Source organism: Chelonia mydas, chromosome 27, assembly GCF_015237465.2.
Source record: "Chelonia mydas isolate rCheMyd1 chromosome 27, rCheMyd1.pri.v2, whole genome shotgun sequence".
NCBI classification, from domain to species: domain Eukaryota; kingdom Metazoa; phylum Chordata; order Testudines; family Cheloniidae; genus Chelonia; species Chelonia mydas.
This window is the reverse complement of record NC_057860.1, coordinates 782,924-807,788: the sequence shown is the minus strand read 5'-3', so window position 1 is coordinate 807,788 and position 24,865 is coordinate 782,924. Positions and strand designations below refer to the sequence as shown.

The following is a 24,865-nucleotide window of genomic DNA, read 5'->3' as shown; positions in this document are numbered from 1 at the left end:
ACCTGCCCACGGAGGGCTAATTCGTGCAAAATCAACAGGTGGAGTTCATATTAACGTCACTCAACTGGAAAATGGAGTAGACCTCTTTGTATTGCCTCCGATTCCCTCAATAAATGGAATATCACTGTAATGTTGAATAAATGCTGGTTTTATTAGAAGGCAGCAACACTGCTCTGGTGTAGAAAAAATTGATTGACTGCATCTACTTAGCAGAATTTTTATATGCTGCCAATATATACAGCATTATCGTGTCAGTTCTGAAGCAAGAATTTTTCCTGTTATATAGTCTGCAAAAGCCTGTGTTTAGCAAGCCAATGCGTTGCTGTGTTTTTTAATAATAAAATTAGGCTACCCTACTGGCACTGAACATGCTCCATTGCAGTGTATCTGGGTTCAGGACCAACAACTGACTTTCCTGTTTTGAGGCCAATGGAGAGTGTGTTGTCTCCAGGGTATTGGCTGGTAAGCAGAAGAAGGGATATGGAACAGTGGATTTCCTGTGAAACACATTAAATCTTGGGAAAACTTGCTCATTCAGCTGTCCGGGGGCATCTGAGCTGATAAGGATGAAGAAAAATAGCAAGATACAAGATTTAAGGCATCCATTTTACCAAAAGTTTCGTGCTTTTGGGAGTGGTGGACAGAGTTCCAACTGCATTAAAGTAAAACAAAGCCATGTCAATTATAAAATACTTGCCACTTCATTGGTGAGATAGGTGGCACTGAAAGCAGTTTATTCAACAGTAATAGCGGTATGCTCCCTCTTACTTTGTTTTTCTTTATTAAGACCGTAACTTGCCTGTTACATGAACTTCTGTGATATTTGCCGTTTATTTTTATAATGATCATGTTAATTATTTCTGAAAATTACCCCTTAGTTCTGAACTGAAGTGCAGTTAATCAGGTCTTTTGTCATATTTAAAAGGATAGTATGTTTTTAAATGGTCATTTGCAGATTATAGTAAACAGTACATTTCCATATGTCCCTTTGGCACATTTCTACTTTAATACAGTCAAAATGTGTCTTTCGTTTTGGTGTGGCATACTGTCCGACAAACCATTCACACACTGCAGAAGGAGTGAGGCTTTAGTTCTGACATTAGCTGTTAGAAAGCAATGTGTGACTAAAAGCTGGAATTTGTTTTCCTTGGTGGTGGTTTCCCTGCAATATACCCCAAGCTGTGCTGCCAAGGATCTGTATGCAACAACAGCTGAAGGCTATAATTTATATCTGCATTACATATTGGTGGGCAGGAAGCCCTTCTATTCTTTTGTGAATTGTGTAATGTCTTGTCTTATTCTGCATTGCTGTTTTTATAGCAGAGTTCTTAGAGTTTTTGCGATTACCTTTTCAAATGCAATTGAATGTGTGTATTGTTTTTACAATTGAATATGTATTGCCTTTGTAACTCTTTTTTAAATCTATCTTTTTGCCAGCATTCAGAGCACGTTCTTTAAGAAACTGTTATTGAGAGCACTGACACGTTTCTCCCAACACAGATTTGTTTTATTAGCATGCTTTATCACTAGGCTATTGCATTTCTGTATTAATCTATGGAAGTCTCCCCGAGCACAATTATTTCACTGCTTTAGAGCAAGCCATTATGTAATTGCCAACTGTGGCCACATTATTATTAGCCATTCACGGGGTCTCAAAGGAATTTCAGATAGCTCTCCAACCAAAAGTGAAGCAAGAAACTGTTGTTTAATTTCCTTCCCTGGTGTAGATTCTAAACAGGACTATTTGAAGAGTTATATTGTTCGGCCACGGGATGTTCTTTAAACTTTTTAAAGGTTCAGGGGAGGAAATGTGCACATGGTTTCAGAAGCAGAACTTTAAATGCCATTGTTCTCCAAATCTCGTGTTGTTTTGCTTTCCTTTTCTAGCGTCTTCATACTGAACATTTCTAGACTCAAGCCCTTACTTTTTTCATATCAGTGTCCTTAGATAGTAAACACATTCTTCATATTGAAGCTGTGACTTAGAATAGATTTTTACCTAAATGTTCAAAATCCCTTTAAAAAAAATTGTAATACCTTGTAACAATAAGGTCTTAGTGAGGATTTTTTCCCATGTGCTCTAAGAAATATTTGAACTTAATCTTGCATTTTAGAAATATATCAACCTGTATAACGCTCACCTTTAACAGTTTAAAAAACATAATTCACACATGAGGAGTCAAGACATTAAAAAGCAACTAATTCCTCTTGGAGAAATTCCTAGCCAGGGTATTTGGAAGCATTTTTGCATGTACGCTGGTGGTTTTTCTATTTCCTGTGTTTTCTGTTCTTTAAGGATAGTAGCATGAGGATTCAGAGCTCATCTGCACCAGGTATTTATTCTCTGTAAAGAGTCATAAGCTTGTTTTTAGTGACATCACAACTGTTTTGTGGTAGAAAGAGTTGAGGTTACAAATTTAAATTGTAACTTCAGAGGAGCAGCAAGCAGCTGGTGCAGATGAACTCCAAGGGTTCTCGTCTCGAATAAATAAATGCATAATTATAGCATTGCATTAGACTTACTGTAGTTCAGAATGTAGGCTTTGTTTAGAAACCCCTTCTCAGCCTTGAAGTTACAGTTTTAACAAATAGTCCTTTCAAGCTGAAAGCCGTGCTTTGAGCATATAAAGTGGTTTAAAAATGCTAACTACTCTGAAAAATCTGGCCCTGTGCATCTTAAAATGGGCACCCAAATCTTTTATGTATAAGCTGGATAAGTAAAACTGAATGTGTGCGCGCATAAGCACATTGTGGATGATGTTTGTAGCTCAGGGTTGAAGGAATGCAAGAATCTATCCACCGACCTGTACTTGATATAAAGAATATCTGGCTTTCTGGTTCTTAGAGCTAATGGAGAATCTGTGTCAGCTTAGTAAGTGAAGCTACTGTTTTGTGATGCAGCGTTCCTGGTTCAAGTTCATAAATAAATATCAAATGAGGACAAGCCTTCATTTGAATTTTACTGGGTTGCATCCCTCAGTCATGGGTCATTTTCTTGACTGGATACACTTATTCGTATAGTACTCTTGCATATAATAATCTTAATATTTCTCACAGATTTTGTGAGAGGATAAAATAATGGAACAACTGGGAAAGGTTGGTGACCACTGCTCACCATGGACTGAACCCAGCATAAATTTTACATGATGTTTTGCACTATGTAAGCCCTAGAAGGCCACATGCATTGCAGGTGCATTGGCAGTAATTTCAGTGGAGCTGTGCCTGCTTATTCCAGTGGTGAATTTGGCCCACTGTTTCTAATTAAAACTGATACTTCTGATCCCTTAGATGGTAGTTGCTATCTTGCTGAAAAGTGGATTGTTACCAGGAGTCCTTTGTGAAATCCAATGTCAGTTTGAGTACCAGTCTCTCTTGCGCCAGTGTTAGTTTAAGACATAAGAACCTTCACTATATAGTAATTAATGAAAGTGAACGTATACATTAGTTATCATTCAGAACATGATTAAAGTAAAACTAATTGACAGTCTAGCATACTGCTCCCCAACAGATTGTTATACTAATTTACATTAGTGTAAATTTAATGTATTTAAGATACATTATTTTTAAACAGTTAAAAGTAGGATTTCAGTTTTGGAACTGCTAGCAAACCCTAATCTCTGTGGTACTACGGGTTCCTTCTGTATAACAGAAAATCAACCTGAATTTCTTTTTATGCTGGTCAACTTTTTGCAGGTGCCATTTCCAAGGTGCTACAATGCACTTGCACTCTTCAGAGTGCTTATGGTTTGTTTTACCCCAGAGTTTAGTAGTCACCAGGAATATATCAGATATAATAATGTTGCCGTTGCATGCTTTATCCTGTAACACAAGGGAAATTTATTCTTCAATATATGTTTGTACAAAAGTTTCCAATCAGCCTTGTTTGAAATAAACTAAGGCTGTCAAGCAATTAAAAAAATTAATCGCTATTAATCGCACTGTTAAACTATAATAGAATACCATTTATTTAAATAGTTTCGGATGTTTTCTACTTTTTTCAAATATATTGATTTCAGTTACAACACAGAATAGAAAGTGTACAGTGCTCACTTTATATTTTTGATTACAAGTGTTTGCAGTGTGAAAAAAACAAAAGAAATAGTATTTTTCAGTTCACCTAATACAGGTACTGTAGTGCAATCTCTTTATCATGAAAGTCGAACTTACAAATGTAGAATTATGTACAAAAAAACTGCATTCAAAAATAAAACAGTCTAATATTTTAGAGCCTGCGAGTCCACTCAATCCTATTTCTTGTTCAGCCAATTGCTCAGACAAACAAGTTTATTTACGTTTTCAGGAGATATGGTAAACAAGAAGTGGGCAGCATGTCACCTGAAAGTGAGAACAGGTGTTCACATGGCACTGTTGTAGCTGCCGTTGCAAGATATTTACAGGCCAGATTTGCAAAAGATTCATATGTCCCTTCATGTTTCAACCACCATTCCAGGGGATATGCGTCCATGCTGATGACGAGTTCTGCTCGATAGCCATCCAAAGCAGTGCGAACCGACACATGTTCATTTTCATGATTTGAGTCAGATGCCACCCGCAGAAGGTTGATTTTCTTTTTTGGTGCTTCAGGTTCTGTAGTTTCTGCATCAGAGTGTTGCTCCTTTAAGACTTCTGAAAGCATGCTCCACATCTCTTCCCTCTCAGATTTTGGAAGGCACTTCAGATTCTTAAACCTTGGGTTGAGAACTATAGCTATCTTTAGAAATCTCACATTGATACCTTCTTTGCGTTTTGTGAAATCTGCGGTGAAAGTGTTCTTAAAATGAACAGCGTGCTGGGTCATCATCTGAGACTGCTATAACGTGAAGTATATGGCATAATGTGGATATAACCGAGCAGGGGACGTACAATTCTCCACCAAGGAGTTCAGTCACAAATTTAATTAATGCATTATTTTTTTAATGAGTGTCATCAGCGTAGTGATGGAATGGTGGCCAAAGCATGAAGGGGAATATGAATGTTTAGCACAGGGGTCGGCAACCTGCGGCATGCGAGCTGATTTTTAGTGGCACTCTGCTGCCAGCCGGGGTCCCAGCCGCCGGCCCCACTCAGCCCACTGCCAGTCTGGGGTTCCAGCCACCAGCCCCTGGCATGCAAAACCTAAAATTACAGTAAATAAATGAAAACTTGGCACACCACTTCTCAAAGGTTGCCTGGTTTAGCATATCTGGCATGTAAATACCTTGCAATGCTGGCTACAAAAGTGCCATGCAAATGCCTGTTCTCGCTTTCTGGTGACATTGTAAATAAGAAGAGGGCAGCATTATCTCCTGTTAATGTAAACAAACTTGTTTGTCTTAGCGATTGGCTGAGCAAGAAGGACAATTGAGTGGACTTGGAGGCTCTAAAGTTGTACATTGTTTTGTTTTTGAGTGCAGTTATGTAACAAAAAAAATCTAGCTTTGTAAGTTGCACTTTCATGACAGAAATTGCACTCCAGTACTTGTATGAGGTGAATTGAAAAATACTGTTTTTTATCATTTTTACAGTGTGAATATTTGTAATCAAAAATAATATATGCTTTGATTTCAGTTACAACGCAGAATACAATGTGTATGAAAATGTAAAAAACCATCCAAAATATGTAATCCCTTTCAGTTGGTGGTCTGGTTTTAACAGTGCAATTAAAACCACAACTAATTTTTTTAATCGCGATTAATTATTTTTAGTTAATCACATGAGTTAACTGCGATTTAATCGACAGCCCTAAAATAAACACTTTCTTCTCAGCTCCTGAAGGGCAAAACTCCTTAAAATCATCCTTGGGTTTAGTATTGCTATTAACGTACCAATTGTAATAATTTGGTTTGTGAAGTAGGATGGGTAGGCCCAGGGTTTTAAGTAGTAACAGACTGGCCTTTCATTTCCAATAGCAGGTCCAGCTCAGAACTACGTTTCAGAATAATTACAACAGCCAATTTGGCTAATCATCGAGTAACTGGTGTCCAGATCACTGATGTATAGTAGGAAAGCCGCTTTATAGGCTGAACCCAGCAGACCTGGTTGGAGCACCGTGGAGTTAAACCGTGGTCTTTGTGCCATGAGATTAATTGGCTGGATTAGGATTTGTACTGTGAGAGGAGAGAATGGAACAATGGGACCCAGAGCCTTTTGGCATTATCACAGTACAAAAAATAACCGTCCTTTCTAAGGCGTGGTAACAGTTCACTTAAAATTATATCAACCACAAAAAATCTCCACCACCGTTGGGATGTTAAATTCATGTGCATTTGATGGTAGACTGATTTTGCTGGCACGATTGCTGTGCATACATCTTCGCTTTAAAAATTCAGTTTCCCCATTATTTCTGGTAAACTGCAACTACCTGTGCACCTTCTCATGCAGCCATCACCCTATTGGGGCACAACTTCACTTGTTTTAACTAAATCTAGTGGGCATCATCATTCCTGGTATAGTTTAATAGAATTTGGTAGAAATACACCAGGTATGAACTTGATCTGCAGGTGTTACTGCATTGCTGTTCTTAGTTTGTGCTTGTACTCATCCTTGTTGAATTACATACCACTTAAGATTAGATAGAAAAGCTCCAGGTATCCCTCAAAACGGAGAGAATGTCAGTACTTGTAGATGGAGTTTTCTGTTCCACAGCAGCGAGATTGATCTTTGGGTGGGTTAAGGAAGTTCAGTCGGCATTTTGGTCTTAGCTTTATGTGAAGTAGCAGCTGCCAGTTTTAAAATTATTTTATTAATTGGCTTGAAAATTTGAATTGCTTTTTTCTCATGTGAGCTCAGCTCATCTGATGCACTTCATTTGTAGCCATAAGGTGGGTTTATTAAATAGTCGTACTAAACATTTTGTCAGTCTCCAGCTACAGAACCACACATTCTAGATTGTAAATTCTCAGTGAAGGTGCTGTTCTGTACGGTTGTGACCACTTAACAAATACATTAGTTATAAGAATGCTGTTTTCTGATGTAGAACATGTAAAGGCCAGGTTTAAAAAAAAGAAATTATAATTAAAGTTCTCACAACACTCACATATATTTTAGTTTGTAGGAGAACATGGGTGTATCATTAAGTTGCTCTAAAACAATGTTTATATTTTAACCAGTGTCATGTTAAGGTTTCCATACGAAGGCTTTTTTCCTTAATGGAATTGTTCAGTTTCACTGATTATTTTACAGGAACTTAACTATACTGACTTTCATTAATATTGCAGGATTATGTCGACAAAGAAAAGGCAATTGCCAAGGCCCTGGAAGATCTCCGAGCAAACTTTTACTGTGAACTCTGTGACAAGCAGTATCAAAAACATCAAGAGTTTGACAACCACATAAACTCTTATGACCATGCTCATAAACAGGTAAACAGCTGCTGTCACTGCAGATAAGCACCATGATATTCTCATTACAGAGCCCTTGCGTGTTAATATCTTGAATGTCCCTATATCCCCAGGAGAAGCCTCTTGCTGCTCTTGGTTGAGATGCGTTCCATTGTCAGCAATGGAATATGCATTGACAGTAATGTATCTGCTGGCATCAAGGGGTAAGCTTTGAACTAACCATGTTCAGGAGCAGGCTGCAGTCAGACTGAAAAGGAGATTAGGTGTGTATGGATGGTTCCCACTTAATTCATCAATGCTTTGAAATGAGCAGTGCGGCATCTGAGGCCCAAGTAATAGGCCCTATGGTGAATTCCAATAACTGGGATATCTGGCTTCACATACTAGACTGCAAATGGAACAGAGAATTGTGAATCTGGCCAACATAATAGATTTTATTAAAAGAGTGGCCGTTGCAGCAAGAAAAAAGTCATTAGGAATAATATCCGAGTCCTGTAACTCCACTGAGTTGGCCAGTTCTAAAAAATTCTCTGTTGAAACAGACTGAATTTCAAAAGGTGGCCTGTGTTGTGATATCTATAGACATCTTGCTTTATGTTCATTATTAAAAGTTCAGGCCTCCGACTTAGTCTGTTCAGACACTTTAGACCAGTTGTTTTCAAACTTTTTGTATTGGTGACCCCTTTCACACAACAAGCCTCTGAGTGTGGACCCCCCCCACATTAAAAATGGGAGGGGTAATTTAATTTAATGGGGTCTGGGAGCTGATAGCTTGCAACCCCCATGTAATCACCTTGTGACCCACTGAGGGGTCATGACCTCCAGTTTGAGAACCCCTGCTTTAGACCGATTGAGTTTTAGGCATTATATAACTTTCTGTTTTAAATGTGTCTCTATAGCTAAACCAGGTGGGTGAGGTAATATCTTGAATTGGACCAACTTCTGTTGGTGAAAGAGATGCTGAAGAAGAGCTCTGTGTAGCTCGAAAGCCTGTCTCACCAACAGAAGTTGGTCCAATAAAGCTATTATCTCACCCACCTTCTCTCTCCAATATACTGGGACCAACACGGCTACAACAGCTCTGTCTATAGATATCACTTCTCAGAGAGAAGGGATTTTGGTCTTTAATATTAAATCTAATAGAACCTCATTAATTTGTGCTGATGACTGGGAGAAGTATTGTGCATTACTGACTTTTGTAAAACAGGAAGTGAGCAACAAATCCAATTTTAAAACCAAGGACAATGCATCACAAAATATACCTTGTTCATTTAAGTGTAGAATTTGATACTAAATAAATTCAGTATTTTTTAAAAGTAATAGTCTTAATAATATGAGACCTCACTATAGCACTCCTCAATTCTCCAAAAACAATAGTGCAGTGAATTATGAGGTTTACAGACTAGCAAAGTACAAATTAGTGAGTGTCTATGGAATTATGAAAAACAGTTATACAATGGCTATTTAGACTAAGTTGATGGACACATTAGACTGCTAATGATGGAGTTGTTTCAACCTTCTGATCTAATATGGTTTGGACTTTTCATCGGTTTGGCTGAAACTTGAGTGCATGGCAACAGGGAGGGCCTGTTTAATACCATACCTTTCAGTATGATGATATATTAATGGCAGCTCTTGATAAGTGTATCTGAGCAATTAACAACAATGCTCAGTGGTTTGAGCATTGGCCTACTAAACCCAGGGTTGTGAGTTCAATCCTTGAGGGGGCCATTTAGGGATCTGGGCCAAAAATTGGGGACTGGTCCTGCTCTGAGCAGGGGGTTAGACTAGATGACCTCCTGAGGTCCCTTCCAACCCTGATATTCTATGATCCTGTGATCTACAGGAGAGTGACTGAATTGATAGTGTATGTTTTAGCCACTGCTTAGAGAGGCTTATAAAGGAAAAACTGACCTGCAGAGCACGGGCCAACCTCATGCTGGTGGAAGAACTGTCCACCACTAGTTCCCGAGAACAGGGTGGCGGAAGTAAAAGCTGCTTGGGGAAAACTTTATGCTGGCACAGTCTTCTCATCCGTACAAATAGATTTCTGCTTTTGGTGAAAAACTGGTGGTGGCCGTCTGGATACCACCCCTGGGTAATTGCAGCTGTTACACCAGTATTGAATGAGTCCTGGAGCTCATGAGCCGCCAGATTTTTTTTATGGGAAATCATCCAATAAACAGTTCAGGAAGTCGTCTATAAAAAGTTAAAGGCAGAAGAAATCAAGCTGCATTTAGGAGTTTGGCCTGTGCAGTGTTAAGGTGCAGGTGGTCTTGCTAAGAAGATCTGAGTTTAGCAGCAAATCTGAAACTGCCTGGGAATAAGTGAAATAGAATCTTGCAGTAGAGAACTGTATCTTAGTATGTCCCATTGCCTTTACTAATTACAATTGAAGGTAGGGTCACTTCTGAGGGACAGATTTATCCTTTTTATGAGGATAGCTTTTAAAATACTAGTCTGTAGTTTCAATGCCAGACAATAAAAGGTATATTGACTGTTCAGATTTCCTAGAATCATCTTTGATCAGTGAAGGAAGCAGTGATGTGAAGAAGACAAAAGCAAATATTCTTCTTGAGCATTGACTTATGCAAGTAGTTTTTAAGGTTAGTTAATTAGCCGAAAAGGAGGACTAGTGTGCTAAAGTAAACCAAGTGCAAGTTGTTCTGCATAACCTTTAGTTGAAGTTGAAAATTTTTAAAAAGCTCTCCCATTTTCTAGAATATTTTTCCTTAGTTGTGCAGCCTCTTCATGGAAAAGGCAGCAGTAATGGTTACCTTCCAAAGAAATAATGAAGGTGGATTAGAGAGGACATTTTAGAAGTGAGATTGACTTTTTATTATCTAATTCTATACAGTAGAGAGATTCCAACAGGAAAAGAGAAGATACAGTTAAGGTGAATCACCTTCTGCCTATTGCCAGAATGTGTCGGGGACTGAGATTAAATAAAGCACTTGCAGACTTGATTTCCTGATTCATACTTGCTTTGGATCATTTTTCTTCTCAACTAAAACTTGAGTATGACGTAGGCTGGGAACTTGTATTTCCCATTTGGCTTTATTGCTGGGGAATACAAGACCCCACAACATCCTTAGTGATAAATATACCAAACCTCTGTAGTCACTGGAGTTTGGTGTGCTTGGCAATAGTGATCCGATACAGATGTGTGAGAGGGAGAAATTCTTAAGACAATAACTTCAGTTTACATTTTCCATAGCATATTACTTGTCAAGAGTAAATTTCCTTTGAGAATAGTCTTTGCTTTTAAATACTTTAAAATGGCAGTTTGCTTATTTCTAAAACTGCTCAGTGGACATTACTTTATCCCTATTAAATAGATCTTCCATCCCTACATCTCCTTCTATCCCCAAGATATAAAGACACTGTCTTGTATTCCAGGAAGGAACTCAGGATTATTGCGAATCAGGGACAATAGGTAAGTGTATGGATCCCTGCCCAGTAAATTTTGGACCTGCCACCAAGTTGTCGACATTAAAAGTATAAAGGGAAAGTCCTGGTTATGTTGGTTTGTTAATGGAGGGATATATTTGAGTTCTCCAGCCACTCAACCAAATTCAAAACACCAGGAATTCTCTTTCTGGAATTTTTCAGATTTTGAATTGTGCATTAAATTGTGAAATACATATTCTTGTGACTGCCAAGACCCATTGGCTGGTTTAATTCTCGAAGTTTTTAACCAGAATATCTGGGAAATAACAATTTTTTGTCCTTAAAAATAAGGTTAACATTTGAAAATAAGAAGATGTAATGGATGTTTTAAAGAGTATAACCCCATCCTCAGAGTAGTAAATTCCTCTGAGGAAAAACTTGAGGACTACTTATGGCAACTGATATTCATGCAGAAGGGGAAAAATGACTCAAATTAATTAAGCCTTTTTGAGAACATTGAAAGAGCAGTTAAAAAGGGTTAATTTTGGTTTGTGCCATGGAAAGCTACTGTAATTTTTAATGGAGATTTCTAAATGAGGGGAGAGCTGTTGGGTTTGACAACCAGACGTTAACCGTTGTGTGAACTGTCCCACCTCTGAAGCTGCAAAAATCCCGATGACAGCCTTTTATTAAAGGTTCAAATTCAAAAAGAAAGTGTAGATAAAGGGAAGACTTTGGTAGCTAGCAGCTGATTTAGTGATATAGAAAAGAACCGCTCCGCACAGTTAATCCCTCAACTCAAATGCATGCCATTAGGCATGTAGGGAGCGCACCAAAGCCCTTGTGTTTTATGGGGGTGGCAGATTTCTCCCTTTCTTTGTGGTGCTACATCAGTCACCTTTGAATTAAACCAGCTCTATGTGGCTTGGAATGATACATGTAGCTTTCCAACCTCGGCACTCAAATATTCTATATTTACATTAAGAAGCAAAAATGGCCATTGTTCTCCTTTCGTAGGGCCCTATCCCTATTTTAATAAGTCATACAGTATTGATGACCATCAAATCAGACAGGGATCCTCCATCTTCTGAATTGTGTATTATCATACACTACAGCTTTGCAAAACTCCTGAGCCTGTAACCGTCATACTCTTAAATCTTACAGCTTCTGGCTTTTTTTTTTTTTTAAAAATCATCCTCTCATTTGACCCCAGGAAGTTTTAAGTTCTGTAACATAGCATTGATCAAATGTTTTCTGAACTTTCCTATCTATATCCATTGCTACTGTGCCAAGAAGGGGAGAAGCACCATTGCACCGCCCAGCAGAAAGGAAAGTGCTCCATGTGTAGTACCCTAAAAGCACAGGATAGTTGAGTTTTCCGTGGCAAGTCTTGTCTTCAAATGGGAGGGCCCCAGAATGTTCACACGTGTGAGGATTGCAGATTTACTTTAAATAGAATGCAACTCATGCAACAGTATGATCCGACTAGAGAATCCATCCCTTCCAGGCTACTGTCCTCATCTCTCTGCCAACTTTTATTAAATAAAATTAGAGTACTTTTTAATATATAACAGCAGATACTGGTTTTCTGAACCTTTTACATGAGTTTGTCCTGTATTATATAAGCTGCTGGGAGAGAACTATATGGTCCATCATTCATTGTGCATACGTTCAGAGATTCTGTATTTCATTTCATAAAAATGAATATAACTTTGCACTTGTCTTGCTACATGAGTGTAAAAAACAAGTGTTTTTGCACCAACTTGTGTGTTGGACACGGACATGGTGTGACGGAAGTGGATTCTCATTTCATCTTTGTCTCACTGAAAGCTATTGCCCTTCGCTGATATTCTTAGCATTCACAAAGCAACAAATTCCAGATGTGGCGTAGACTAAGATATAGTTCTGTAGTATGCCCAGAGCAGTGGGGATCCAGTTCTGTTAAATAATTTCCCATGTTATATATGGAATAAGGCAGACACAAGGGGAAGAGCATCTTCCAAAATGTGCCTTTCTTCATAAAAACTCCTACATCCTCATATTTCAGTTGGTTCTAAGATACTTGTTTCATTTTTAGAGCAGACTATTACTGCTTTAGTGTTGCCAGAGTCTCTACTTTATAGCATACAACACCGAGCAGCTTCAGGGTATTCTCTTCACGCTGTGAACTCCTCTGTACTTGAGTTCTGTCTGAAGGCAGATACATGCTAAAGACCATGAGTAAACTTTTCTCCTTTCTCCCCACAACTGAGATCTATGCATGATTTTGTTTCAGATTAGCTTTCTCCTTCTGTCCAAAGAGTTCTGAGCTGAAAATACATACTCAGCAGACTCAGCTGTCTTGTATCCTAATAAAATAGGTACCAGATTAAATGGTGTAAAGTGAACTTCAGCCTGGAATGCTTTGGTTACTTAATGGGTCAGAATTCTGGCTTCACTGTTCGTTCTTACATGCTCTACTGAGCAGCTGTTTGCCTTGACTGAGTCTTCCTTATGTGTCTGTGATGGGCATATCTCCAGAGTCTTGTATGTAGCATAAATTTTAAAATCATCCGGGAATGTAGTCTGTTTGAGCTCGAGAAGTCTGTGGGCATATTTTGTAGGAGGGTTGTAAGTTAGTTGCTTTAAATGCCGGCAGCTCATGGCATCATAAGACACACTCCTTTACTTCTTTCTGTGCACCAGATTACTATGGTAACTAGAGAGCTCTAGAAACCCTGTTCTGCAAGCTCCTGAAATCATTGGGAATTTTGCCTTCCATGGGCACAGGATCAAGATCTAAGTCTCTCATGAAAATATTCACACTCTCCGTCCAAGCTGAGGTTGGTGGCTGCGGATGAAAACACCACCAATCCCATGGGATGAAGCATTTCAGAGTGTTTTGTGATGTTCTCCTCAGTGCAATCTGAGTGCCTTATCCAGCTTAAGTGTCTAAATTCTGGTAAAATTTATTTAAAGGCTTGGAGACTTGTGTGTTTCTTGATTGGCCAGTTTGTGCGATTTTGTGAAAGTGGTCTCTCAGTATAACCATTACTGCATTTTGATTAATAAAGTGGTGAATAATACTCTTGGTTTTCTGGTAACTTTCGTTCTGAAGTAGGTCACTAAATGTATTGCTACTTGGAAAGCATTTCTGCTTCCTGGGAAAACCAGTTCCTCAAGCCATGCCCTTTTTTTCAGGAAAAAATATTTCCTGATTTCTAAATCCTCTTGCAGCATGAAATTGTAATTTGGTTTAGTAAAGCTCATAACAGAAAAGCTTCTTATTAGTCAGTATTTAAGAAAGGAGTGATGTTCTTGTTGATGAGTTTAGGGACCTTAGAATTAGCTGATGAGCATTTGTTTAGGGATTTTAGATGGAAAAATGATTGCTTTAATACAAGGCAGATTATTTATTGAATAGCTTTCTGTGAAAGTTGCGGCCTTGTATGTTGAAAAATGTAAATTGGCGTCCCATAATCGCGGATTCTGCTAGATTTAGGCCTTGATGGTTTTGGTTGTGTCGATCCCAGTTGTGTTTGGATCGGTGGGTGGTTTTATTAGTATTGTAATTTCATTGACTGGTCATCCATTGATGTGTTCATATGTGCTCCTTCGTTCAGTTCTGGGCTTGGAAAGGAGGGGCTAATTGTTCTTTCCATGGCAGGACTTTGTATAAGACCACTCCACAAGTTGCTCTGCACTTACCAAACTGCCTATGAACAAGGACTTTTGGATCTTGTGTCCATAATAATCTGTTTTTATAGGTTTGCAAACTGATCTTTTGTTTTTCCATGGTTGTTAACACGTTTCACTTACAAGTAAATTAGCCAGATTTCTTGGCATTTGGCTACTTCCAAACTTTGTTTTTGCTTGAAAAAGCATCTTTCATAGAGCCAGAGAGACTAACTACATAATATTCCTCATTTTGCATCTCATTTGGTACAACCCTGAAGAATGATGGTGCAGTGCTGTGTGGGAGAGTTTAAAATGCTAAAGCTAGCAGTTAGATCATCCTTACATCCAGTGAATAAAGTTAATGTGCACTGTTGCTGAATTAAATTGAAGATTAACCTGACCATTGTCTGTTGGTATTAAAGGAATTATGCCACGTGTCCTGTAGTGCAGTATTCACAGGTCATAGTTATCAAGAACATACTGTAAATGAATTTCCCATTGCACTATTATTTACTTAGACTTTCTTACTGATTGAGAATAGTTGACAATACACGGAAGTTTTTATATTGATAGCTAGAGTGTCTGGAATACACTATGGATTGGGGCATGTTATGCAGAGTTTATGTAAAATCAGATAATTGTTTTTCTGGAGGTGGGGGATAGCACAGATTTTTGTGGATACAGCCTAACACGGCTGCTACTCTGAAACCACAGATTTTAGGACACTGTTGGTTTGGCTCTTGAAAACCGTGTAATTACTGTTGTCCTACCCAAATCACAGGTAAAGATTCAGCTCAGCTATCTCATTCCCTTCCTTTACATAGTCGGCAGCATATTTGTATAGTATAGTGATACTGCACTTCCTAGTGCTTTGCATTGTATTTCTCACTTCAAAATCAAAAGTGGTGTTGTGGGGGGGGGCGGGGGGGGAGGGGAGGGGAGAGCAGAGTTGAAGGAAGCATTAATTGTCTGGTTAAACTGTGTGTGTAATGAAAACAAGATTACACTGTGGGCAACACCACCATATTTAAGCCTGCAACTCTAGTGAGCCTGCATTACGTTCCAAAGGTGGGTGTTTAAAGCCACATCTGAAGGATGGCAGTGGGTTTCTGGGAGTTCTGCGTTTGCACCCTGCATTTACTCATACAAAGTGAAAAGTTGTAATTCATTTTTATTGTAAATAGCTGGGTCCTTTTTTCCCCCAAATGGTTGAAAAATCCAGAAACTTGGCATCGAACCCCAGTTAAATTGTTTTGCCAGCTGTTGGTGACTTTTAACTTCCTGGAGCATTTAGATAAGCAGTTTTAATCAGCATGAAAAAGCTGATACCATTGCTTAGCCTGTTCTTCCTCTCGAAAGAAATTTACTATTCATTATTTAACATATTACCCTTTTCCGCCCTCCCCCAGACCCTAAGCCCTTTTCATCCTGGTCGAAGTAGCAGTTATTCCAGGTGGGATCATTGCTGTGTGTGTATGTGTGTGTACGTGCATTCCCTTCCTCTTACTCCTGAAACTGAACCTTTTAGCTTTGGTGGATCAGCTCCTTAGTCAATATAATAGTTTGCAGATATACTGAGAGCTTGTGTAGTAATGCTTGCTTTTATTTTTTCTCTTTTCCACTCTTGTTATATTTTTACTTTCTTTTTTTCTTTGTGATGTGACATTTCAGCTGATGTGTTGAAAGCAAATCCTTCTAATTTTGGAGTCCAGATCACAAGAGTGAGTTTCCTTCTACTAGTGTCTGTAGCTGTATTTCTTTTTTTCTTATTTTGTGTGTGTACGCGTGTCCTCCCTTCTGTTTTTGATAAAGCTCAATCACATTTAGTAAATATTAGGTAAGAGAATCCCCCCGTCTTGTCAAATCTTCATCTTTTTCACAAAGCAATGTTCACTTTACATTGGGTAAAATCAGTTCCTCAAACTTGATCCGTTTGATGGATTTTCAGATCCTAGCATGTGAAGAATATCTCTCTGCAGTTCTGTTCTAATCAAGAGTCAGCCTTCAGTAAAGGTTATATTTTGAAGTAAACAATTGTTAAATTATAGGCCAAGGTTTTTCAAAAGTGACTACTGATTTTTGAATTCCCCAATTTTTAGGAGCTCAACGTAACGCACCTTACAGGGATCTGTTTTTCAGAGGGAGAGTGCTCAGTACTTTCTGAAAATCAGGCCCTTTTAAAGTGTCTCAAATTGGGTACCAAAAAACAGGCAGCCAAAAACACTAGTCCCTTTTGAAAATCTTAGCCAGAGCTACTTGTTGGTTTTCTCTGTGGATCAGGACAGCACTCTTAAACTAATTGTGTATTTTTGCAAGCTAATCAGTGGAAAAAGAGTTTTTTCCCTAAGGTTTAAGACTGAGATTTTTCAAAGCTGCCCAGTGGATTTGGACACTCAGCCCATTAAAGTTAATGGGCTTTGGGGATCACGCTCTCCTAGGGGCTTTGAAAATTGCTTCCTAGGTTAACTACTTGGACCTAGCTCCGTTTCACCATTCTACCCCAAGCTTCCAGTCCGTGCCTCTCTAGCATCCAGTGCCACTTCTGATTCTCTTTCAATGGACTTACTGAGAAACTGGCAAAGCCATGCTGCATTCTTGCTAATATTGGAAGTTTTTCCACGCTGTCCAAACACTACATACAGGAAAATGAGTTACTGCTCTTGGTAGAAGGTGTATTCCATTTTATTGATTAAACGATCACTTTCATAATGAGTTCAGTTCTAGTGTCTCTTTCCCCCCACCCCCCAACTGTAATTTGTACATTGCTTTTCGAGATATGTACCTGGATAATTTTTCTGCACTAGCTAATCCCTTTTCGTTCTTTGGCGCATACTATCAAGACTTCTGTCAAGTATATTTGCACCCTGCAAGAACAGCAGAGTAAGGTCATTTTTTTTTTTTCCTTCCAGAATTTGCTTGTTGCTTTGAAATCAGCTTTATTGTACATGCTAAGGAAAATGTATAAACGCTGATTGGAACTGCAGACATTAGATGTGAAGTAGTAGCCAAAAGTGATCAACAGTTGTCTTTCCATTTAACTACTGGGAGGATGGCAATGTGTTCTGTTTGGCTTGTTGGACTGAGATGCTGTCACTCCATCTTAGCTCAGTAAATTTTTACTGGTTGGTGGTGGGGTGGGATGACAACACACTTTCCAGTGTTACAGCAGAGAAACACTTTAATGCACTAATTCACTTGCCATTTTCATCTGATCTCTCTTACCGTCTCTTGCCACAGAGGCTGAAGGATCTCAAGCAAAGGGAATTTGCTCGCAATGTCTCTTCAAGATCGCGTAAAGATGAGAAGAAGCAAGAGAGAGCCCTCCGGCGTCTACACGAACTGGCTGAGCAGAGAAAGCAAGCTGAATGGTGAGTGGTTGAGATCTACGTCCACAGCTAGACAGCACTGAAATGGGTTTCGCCTGAAATAAAAAGGTTACAAAAACTGCTGCTTGTAACCTGTACATCGTTCTTGCTGCTGTGCATCTGAGCCCAGTGTGAAGTGATGCATTTGCAAATAGCAAGGCTTGGACCTCAGCCTTTTTTCCATTGACCTTCAGATGAGTAAATTAATCACTATGCAAAACAGTTGTATTTGTCTTTCATACTAGCTGTAACCCACAGCTCTTCATAGTGCTAAAGAATGCAAGACATTGCGCAGTATTGGGTAAAAATGACCCTAAAAAGGGTGTAAAGCCATTGTTTTAATATATTTACCGTATATTTACTTATGCTAAGAACAGGCCTAGGGGGCATTAGAAATTAAGCATTGGCAGGAGAAAGATGATTTAAATCGAGGTATGACACCACCTATAATCTTATGTGAATCTCTCTAATCAGCCTTCCCCTCTATTTTAAAACATTCCATAGCGCTCCTGGAAGTGGGCCCATGTTCAAAACGACCACTGTGGCTGTAGATGAAGAAGGTGGTGATGATGATAATGATTCAGCAGCTTACAGCAGTTCTTCCATGCAAACAACTTCTAGCCAGGCCACAGAAATAACCATGGACAAGGGGGTCATTCTGAACACTGGACAAGTCAGCAGCACTGTTCTGTCAGGCCAAATGCCAATCCAGGCAACACAGGCAATCAGTTTTGGCCTTAAGAATAATTTGGGAACTCCACTGCAGAAGATAGGAGTGTCGTTCTCATTTGCCAAGAAGGCTCCAGTAAAGCTTGAGTCTATAGCGTCTGTTTTCAAGGACCATGTGGAGGAATCTAATCCTGCAGATGGAACAAAAACTGAGGAGAGAGCCTCCTCTGATCAAGGGACTTTGCAGAAGACTGGTGAGGCCGAGCCCACAAATAGTCCTGACAACAGAGTTGAAGATGATGACCAGCATGAAAAAGACAATGGATCTCTTGCCACTACATTGTCTAAGTTAAAAAAGATGAGAAGAGAAGATGGACCAGTGCCGCTAGAGCCAGAATATTATCATTATATTCCCCCAGCCCATTGTAAAGTAAAACCTAACTTTCAGTTCCTGCTTTTCATGAAGTCCACAGAGCAAATGGAAGCAGAAATGCAAGCAAAAAAACAGTGCATGAAAGTAAAAGAGTAATTCTCCAAAACCCAAAGCTGGCAAGCTCACAGAAAAGACAGCTGAGTGCACTGTGCAGCAGAAGGAGCCAAGTACAACTGAACTTACAGATCAGAGAAGCAAAACAGAAGCAAAAGAAATTCCAGAAAATGCAAATGTACAAGAAAGCAAGCAGTCTACAGAAAGCAATCCCCCAGAACAAGACATTACTAAAGAAGCTATTCAGCCTGTCCCTGGTCGTAAAGAAGTCATCGAGGGACCGAAGCATCCAATGGGACCCTTTTTCCCAGTTTTGAGTAAAGATGAAAGCACTACTTTGCAGTGGCCTTCAGAACTTCTGATATTCACCAGGGCAGAGCCATCTGTTTCATACAGTTGTAATCCCTTGTATTTTGATTTTAAGCTGTCACGCAACAAAGATGCTAAAGCGAAAGGAGCAGAAAAACCGAAAGACACATTAGGTCTTTCTAAGGAAAATATACAGTCCACAGAATTTAGTGACATAAGCAAAAGTAAGGAAAGAGGAAGCACAGCTAACAGTTCTGCTGCAAAACCAGAAAATAAACTGGTCTCTGTCTGTGGTACCCAGAGCAAGCAGGAGTCCAGCTTGGCAAGCATTAGCAAAGTGGAAGAAATAGATGACAGTAGTAAAATTCTAACCAATAAAAAAGACAAGGCTGGGAAATCCCACAAACATAAAAAGAAAAAGAAGCACAAAAAGTCCAGCAAGCACAAACGTAAACACAAGGAAGAAGCTGAAGAGAAAAGCCGAAAAACTGACATGAGGGAGGAGAAACCCAAGAAACGGAAAAAACACAAACACAAAAAAAGCAAATCGTCTCTTCCTTTTGAATCTGAGCGGGTGCTGAAACCTGACATGCCCGACGAGGGGGGCCATCTGCAGAAGAAAAAACACTGCTTTCAGGACCCTCAGCGGAAACCACTCTCTGCCGAAGAGGGGACTAGTGGCAAAAAAGAGGACAGTGGTAACTCTTCCCAAGAGCACAGCAGCAAAAAACACAAGACTGACCTGCAGCAATCATCTTCTGCCTCAAAGAGGCGGTGTTCTGCTCCTTCTCTTGGCAGGTCCAGCCATAGGAGCCGACAGAGTAGTGGGGACTATGACAGTGATGAAGGCTCTCACCGAAAAGACTTCCGACAGAAATCAGTGTCACAGTACAGTGATGACTATGACTCTGGTAGCGACCACTCCAGAAGCCGTTCCAGATCAGGGCGAAGACATTCTTCTCGCAGGTCCTCTCGAAGGTCATACTCAACGAGTTCTGATGGCTCTTCAGACCACAGTAGGTATAGTCGCAGGAGAAGCTATTCAGATGATAGCTATAGTGACTACAGTGACAGATCAAGGTGTCATTCAAAGAGGTCTCATGACTCAGAGGATTCTGACTACAACAGCTCAAAACGCAGATCAAAAAGGCACAAGTACTCCTCCTCAGAAGATGACTACAGTCTAAGTAGAAGCAGGTCTAGAAGTCGGAGCAGGAGCCGAACCCACACTAGGGGAAGGTCGAGAACAAGAAGTCGGGGTAGAACCCGGAGCAGCAGTTGCAGCCGCAGTCGAAGCAAGAGGAGAAGTCGAAGCATAACTGGCCGCAGTTGGAAACGGAGCCGGAGCTACAGCAGAGATCGCAGCCGGAGCACAAGAAGCCATTCACAGAGATCTCTTTCAAGAAAGGGCTCTCGGGATCATGAGAGCCCTGAAGACAGGAGATCTGGGCGAAGAGACTTCATCAGATCCAAAATATATCGCTCGCAGTCTCCGCACTATTTCAGAGCAGGCCGAAGTGAAGGGGCTTTGAAAAAAGAGAGCAGAGGAGATGAAACAAAGGGAACTAGCTCTCTCCCCCAAAATAGTTGTAGTTCTGGCTTGGGGAAAGCTCCTGAAAGTGACTGTGGTCCAGAAGAAAAGAATTCAGTCACAGCAAAACTGCTGCTAGAAAAGATTCAGTCCAGGAAGGTTGAAAAGAAGCCCAGTGCTAATGATGAAATGCTAACAGGGGCAAACAAGGTTGGGATAAAACTTAAAGATCCTCCACAGGGGTACTTTGGCCCTAAGCTTCCTCCCTCATTAGGCAACAAACCAGTTCTCCCTTTAATTGGGAAGCTCCCTACGATCCGAAAACCAAATGCCAAGAGGTATGAAGAGTTGGGAGTAGAGAGGGGTGAGGAACAGGAGCTGTCGGAGGCTGAGGAAGTTCCCCAGGGGAGCGGGGAGAGTCAGTTGGCAGGCCAGCCTCTGCTGGAGGAGGAGGTGGTGATGTTGCTGCAGGACAAACCCCTGGAAGAACAGAAACCTGCTGAACCTGCTGCGGAAACACCACCAATTCCTCTTGAACCGCAGGCACTTCCCGAATGCTACAGTTCTGGAGAGCTCGTTTTGCCGCACAACTATCTCTCTGATCCCAATGATGGTGATGTATTAGAACCCGTGGAGAGTAGGAACCCGCCTGTCCCTGTAGAAACCAGCATGATGCCTTTAGTTCCAGATGTTGAACACTTTCCTGGTTACGTGACTCAGAGTGGGGAGCCAAGCATCGACGGAGAGCCAGAAGGAGCAGAAGATTCCTCCCTGGCACCACTTGAGAGCCAACCAATCACTTTCACGCCTGAAGAAATGGAGAAGTACAGTAAGCTTCAGCAAGCAGCTCAGCAGCACATTCAGCAACAGCTTTTAGCAAAGCAAGTCAAAACCTTTCCTGCTTCAGCAGCGCTGGCCCCAGCAGCACCTGCTCTGCAACCTATCCACATTCAGCAGCCAGCAGCTGCAGCTGCGACATCCATCACCACTGTGCAGCATGCCATTCTGCAGCATCACGCCGCTGCGGCTGCTGCAGCCATCGGAATTCACCCCCACCCTCACCCCCAGCCTCTTGCTCAGGTTCATCATATACCCCAGCCCCACTTGACACCCATTTCATTGTCCCATTTAACCCACTCTATTCTTCCAGGGCACCCTGCTACATTTCTAGCCAGCCATCCCATACATATCATTCCTGCGTCTGCTCTCCATCCAGGTCCCTTTACCTTTCACCCCGTTCACCATGCTGCTCTTTATCCCACACTTCTTGCCCCTCGACCTGCTGCTGCTGCAGCTGCTACAGCTTTACATCTGCACCCCTTGCTCCACCCCATTTTCTCAGGTCAGGACTTGCAGCACCCTCCCAGCCATGGCACCTGAAGAGACGGTAACTCCGCCTCGGAGCGGAGACGTGCACATTTCGAAAAGTCGGGTGACGGTGATCCAGCAGACAGGTGAGGCCTGAGAATTTCCTTTCACTCCTAACAGCCATGGAAGTGGGGTCTGGCTTGAAGGCCATACAGATGGTGCAGCGGTTCCGTTTTGTGCGTGTTGTGTGCATTTGTTTACTATTAGGGATTTTCTCACGTTTCCCCATCTGAGAGAACATATTCATGTAGCACCATCATGGCCCAGATGAATCATCTCAAATTCAGACAGACAAGATGCTTTGTGAAGGGCTTTTTTTCCTGTATTCTTACATCTTTATTCATCTTCCTTCTGCTCTCTTGTACATTACACAGTGTTTCATACTCTGGCTAATGGCTCTCTCTCTCTCTCTCAAATCCTTGTAATGAGGTCATCTAATTAAAATGGTCTACATGATTGAATCCTGGTTGTAATCAGTGATGCTGCATGCATAAAACATATAATAACTGACAGCTGTGTCCCGCCAAGGGGACTTTGCTGGAAGGGCATAGCCACTCTTGGTTTTGCTGGGGCAGTGACCAGTTAGCAGACATTGCAGAAGAGTTCTTGGTACCTGATGTCACATACCCCACTGTCTGATGTAAGCAGTGAAGGTGGAAATAAGATTTAATTTTAAAGCTTTACTGAACAAAAGAGCTAACTGTGTTCAAAGCTTGGGCACTTCTCCATCATGCGTTAACATTCTGCTCCCAGGTGAGGATTGTGTGGTGAAGCCTTTTGTGTGAAACAGAGAGGTGTTCTTCGATTGCTGGCTTGTGACTTTGGTCTAGGCTTTGACCACTGTACTATTGAGAGAGATCTTTCATACTCCGATCTCCCGAAGTGTTGTAAAAAGGAGGCATTTGAGAATGAAAGGAAAATCCCTTCCTGAGTTGAAGCAATACGGAGGACTGGAACCCAATAACAATCTGGAGAAATTAACCAGAATATGTAAAGTGTATTCTTTCCTCTGTAATATTGATGTTTGTTTATTAATTTATAGGATTTTTTTAAATGTAAAGACTTGCACTGAACTCTGTAAACGTAAAAATGCTGCTTTTTGTAGCTCATATAAGAAAGGTTACACACTTGTAGTATACTGCAATGATATTTTTTACAGCCAGTTCTTTTAGTGGTACTTGTTCTGGTGGCTTTTGTGTAAATATGTTTGCTGTAGTTGAAATAAAACACTTGTAAAGGTTAAACTAATTGTTTCAGCTAGATATAAAATGACTAAGCATGTATATTTTATCAAACTCATGTATTTTTGGAGTTTTTATGTACTATAAAATGTAAAAAAAAAAAAAAACTTCATTTAGCATTTTGCAGAAGAAAAATGTGAGATTTGGAATAAATGCGGTGCATTGAAGACACTGATGACTCTAACAGCTAATGAATTGTATCACGTTGGAAGGTGACGACTGCTGGATTTGTAAAATGCTGTACAGATGGAAGCAACATAGGCATATACTGCATGCTTGTGGTCTGGAGCTAAGCTGCCAGCTTCATAGGAACCTGACCCTGATGGCAGATTCAGGAGTGTCAGGAAATTGGGCTAAGTCACATACAGAACAAAATGCCCATGTTCATTCCTGGGTTTGAACCACTGACTTGCAGATGTCACCCTAGCTACTCGTCAGGCACAAGTCCACTATTCCAATGATAAAAGAACCGTTGGCTTTAAAATGTGCCTTTTTATTTTGAGAGCGAGGTTTTTTGGCTGATCACTAATTAATTCAGACTCCTTCCACCGGTGACATTTTTCTGAAGGGATTTGTTCACATATCAGCCCCATAACTTTAGAGAATACTAACTCTGGAAGTTCTGTCCCTCCACTGAATAGCTGTTCCCATTGCATCAGCCCTAAAACAGGAGCTCCTCTCCTGCTTGGTTTGGAGGAGTTAAAGTCCAGTCTCTGGTTTAGTGCATTTTTCAAATGTGTGAGAGTATGGAGCCCTGCACAGTTTACAGTAACTCCCTTGTGGTCTAGATTGGAAACATGGCCAGATTCCATGCTCTGTGCTGTCAGACCCAGGCCAAGACAGGCCTGCTCTGAGATGAAGCAATGGGCATGGCTACAAGCATAACTAGCATTCCTGTTCTTCCCTTTCCTCCCCACACCCCCTGAACACTGCACAACTGAGAAATCTGGGGTGAAAATTCAAAGGGTTTGAAGTCCTGAGATTCCTCGCTATTTAAAATAGAGAAATTTGCATTTTGAACAAATAGCACTGAAAAAAAATCACCTGTTAGAATAAAGGGACTCAATTTATTGTAAATATTTAACAGATATGGACGGAATTAATGTTTCAGTGCGGAGCTTCATGAGCTTTGAGATTCAGTGTGTGTGTTCTGGCACCCGGCACTGCAGTGGGGGGAAGGGGTTGACTTCCAGAATAGTGCTAAAAATTAACCTAACCAGCATAAACAGACTGTATTTAACTTTGTCACACACACACACACACATATATATGTGTGTGTGTGTGTGTGTCTGTATGTTGTAAAATGAGGGAAAAGAAACTTTCTAATAAACCAATGATTTGTGGAAAAATGGTGTAGTTCTTCCCAAAAACACAAGACAAGCTCTTGCAACGGGTGGTTAATCTTAGTAGGGCATAGCACATTCATTGTTTTTCCTAAAGGAAAGATCCTCTCAGGCCAAGCAGAATTGACTCTTCAACAAGGAAATTTTTTAAGTTTTGTAGATTTTTAGTTAATTGGAAACTTTAGT

The 24,865-nt window shown here is 40.4% G+C and overlaps 1 protein-coding gene across 1 annotated transcript in view; it reads left to right on the top strand.

The window, feature by feature from the left end:
• The window catches only part of GPATCH8 (G-patch domain containing 8), a 79,405-nt gene extending 55,898 nt beyond the window's left edge, over positions 1-23,507 (top strand). The window contains 4 exon segments of the mRNA XM_037887153.2: positions 7,197-7,340; positions 17,604-17,734; positions 18,236-18,889; positions 18,891-23,507. Of these exon segments, the coding sequence (XP_037743081.1) occupies positions 7,197-7,340; positions 17,604-17,734; positions 18,236-18,889; positions 18,891-22,107 (4,146 nt within the window). The 3' untranslated portion in view covers positions 22,108-23,507.
• Positions 23,508-24,865: the final 1,358 nt, after the last annotated feature.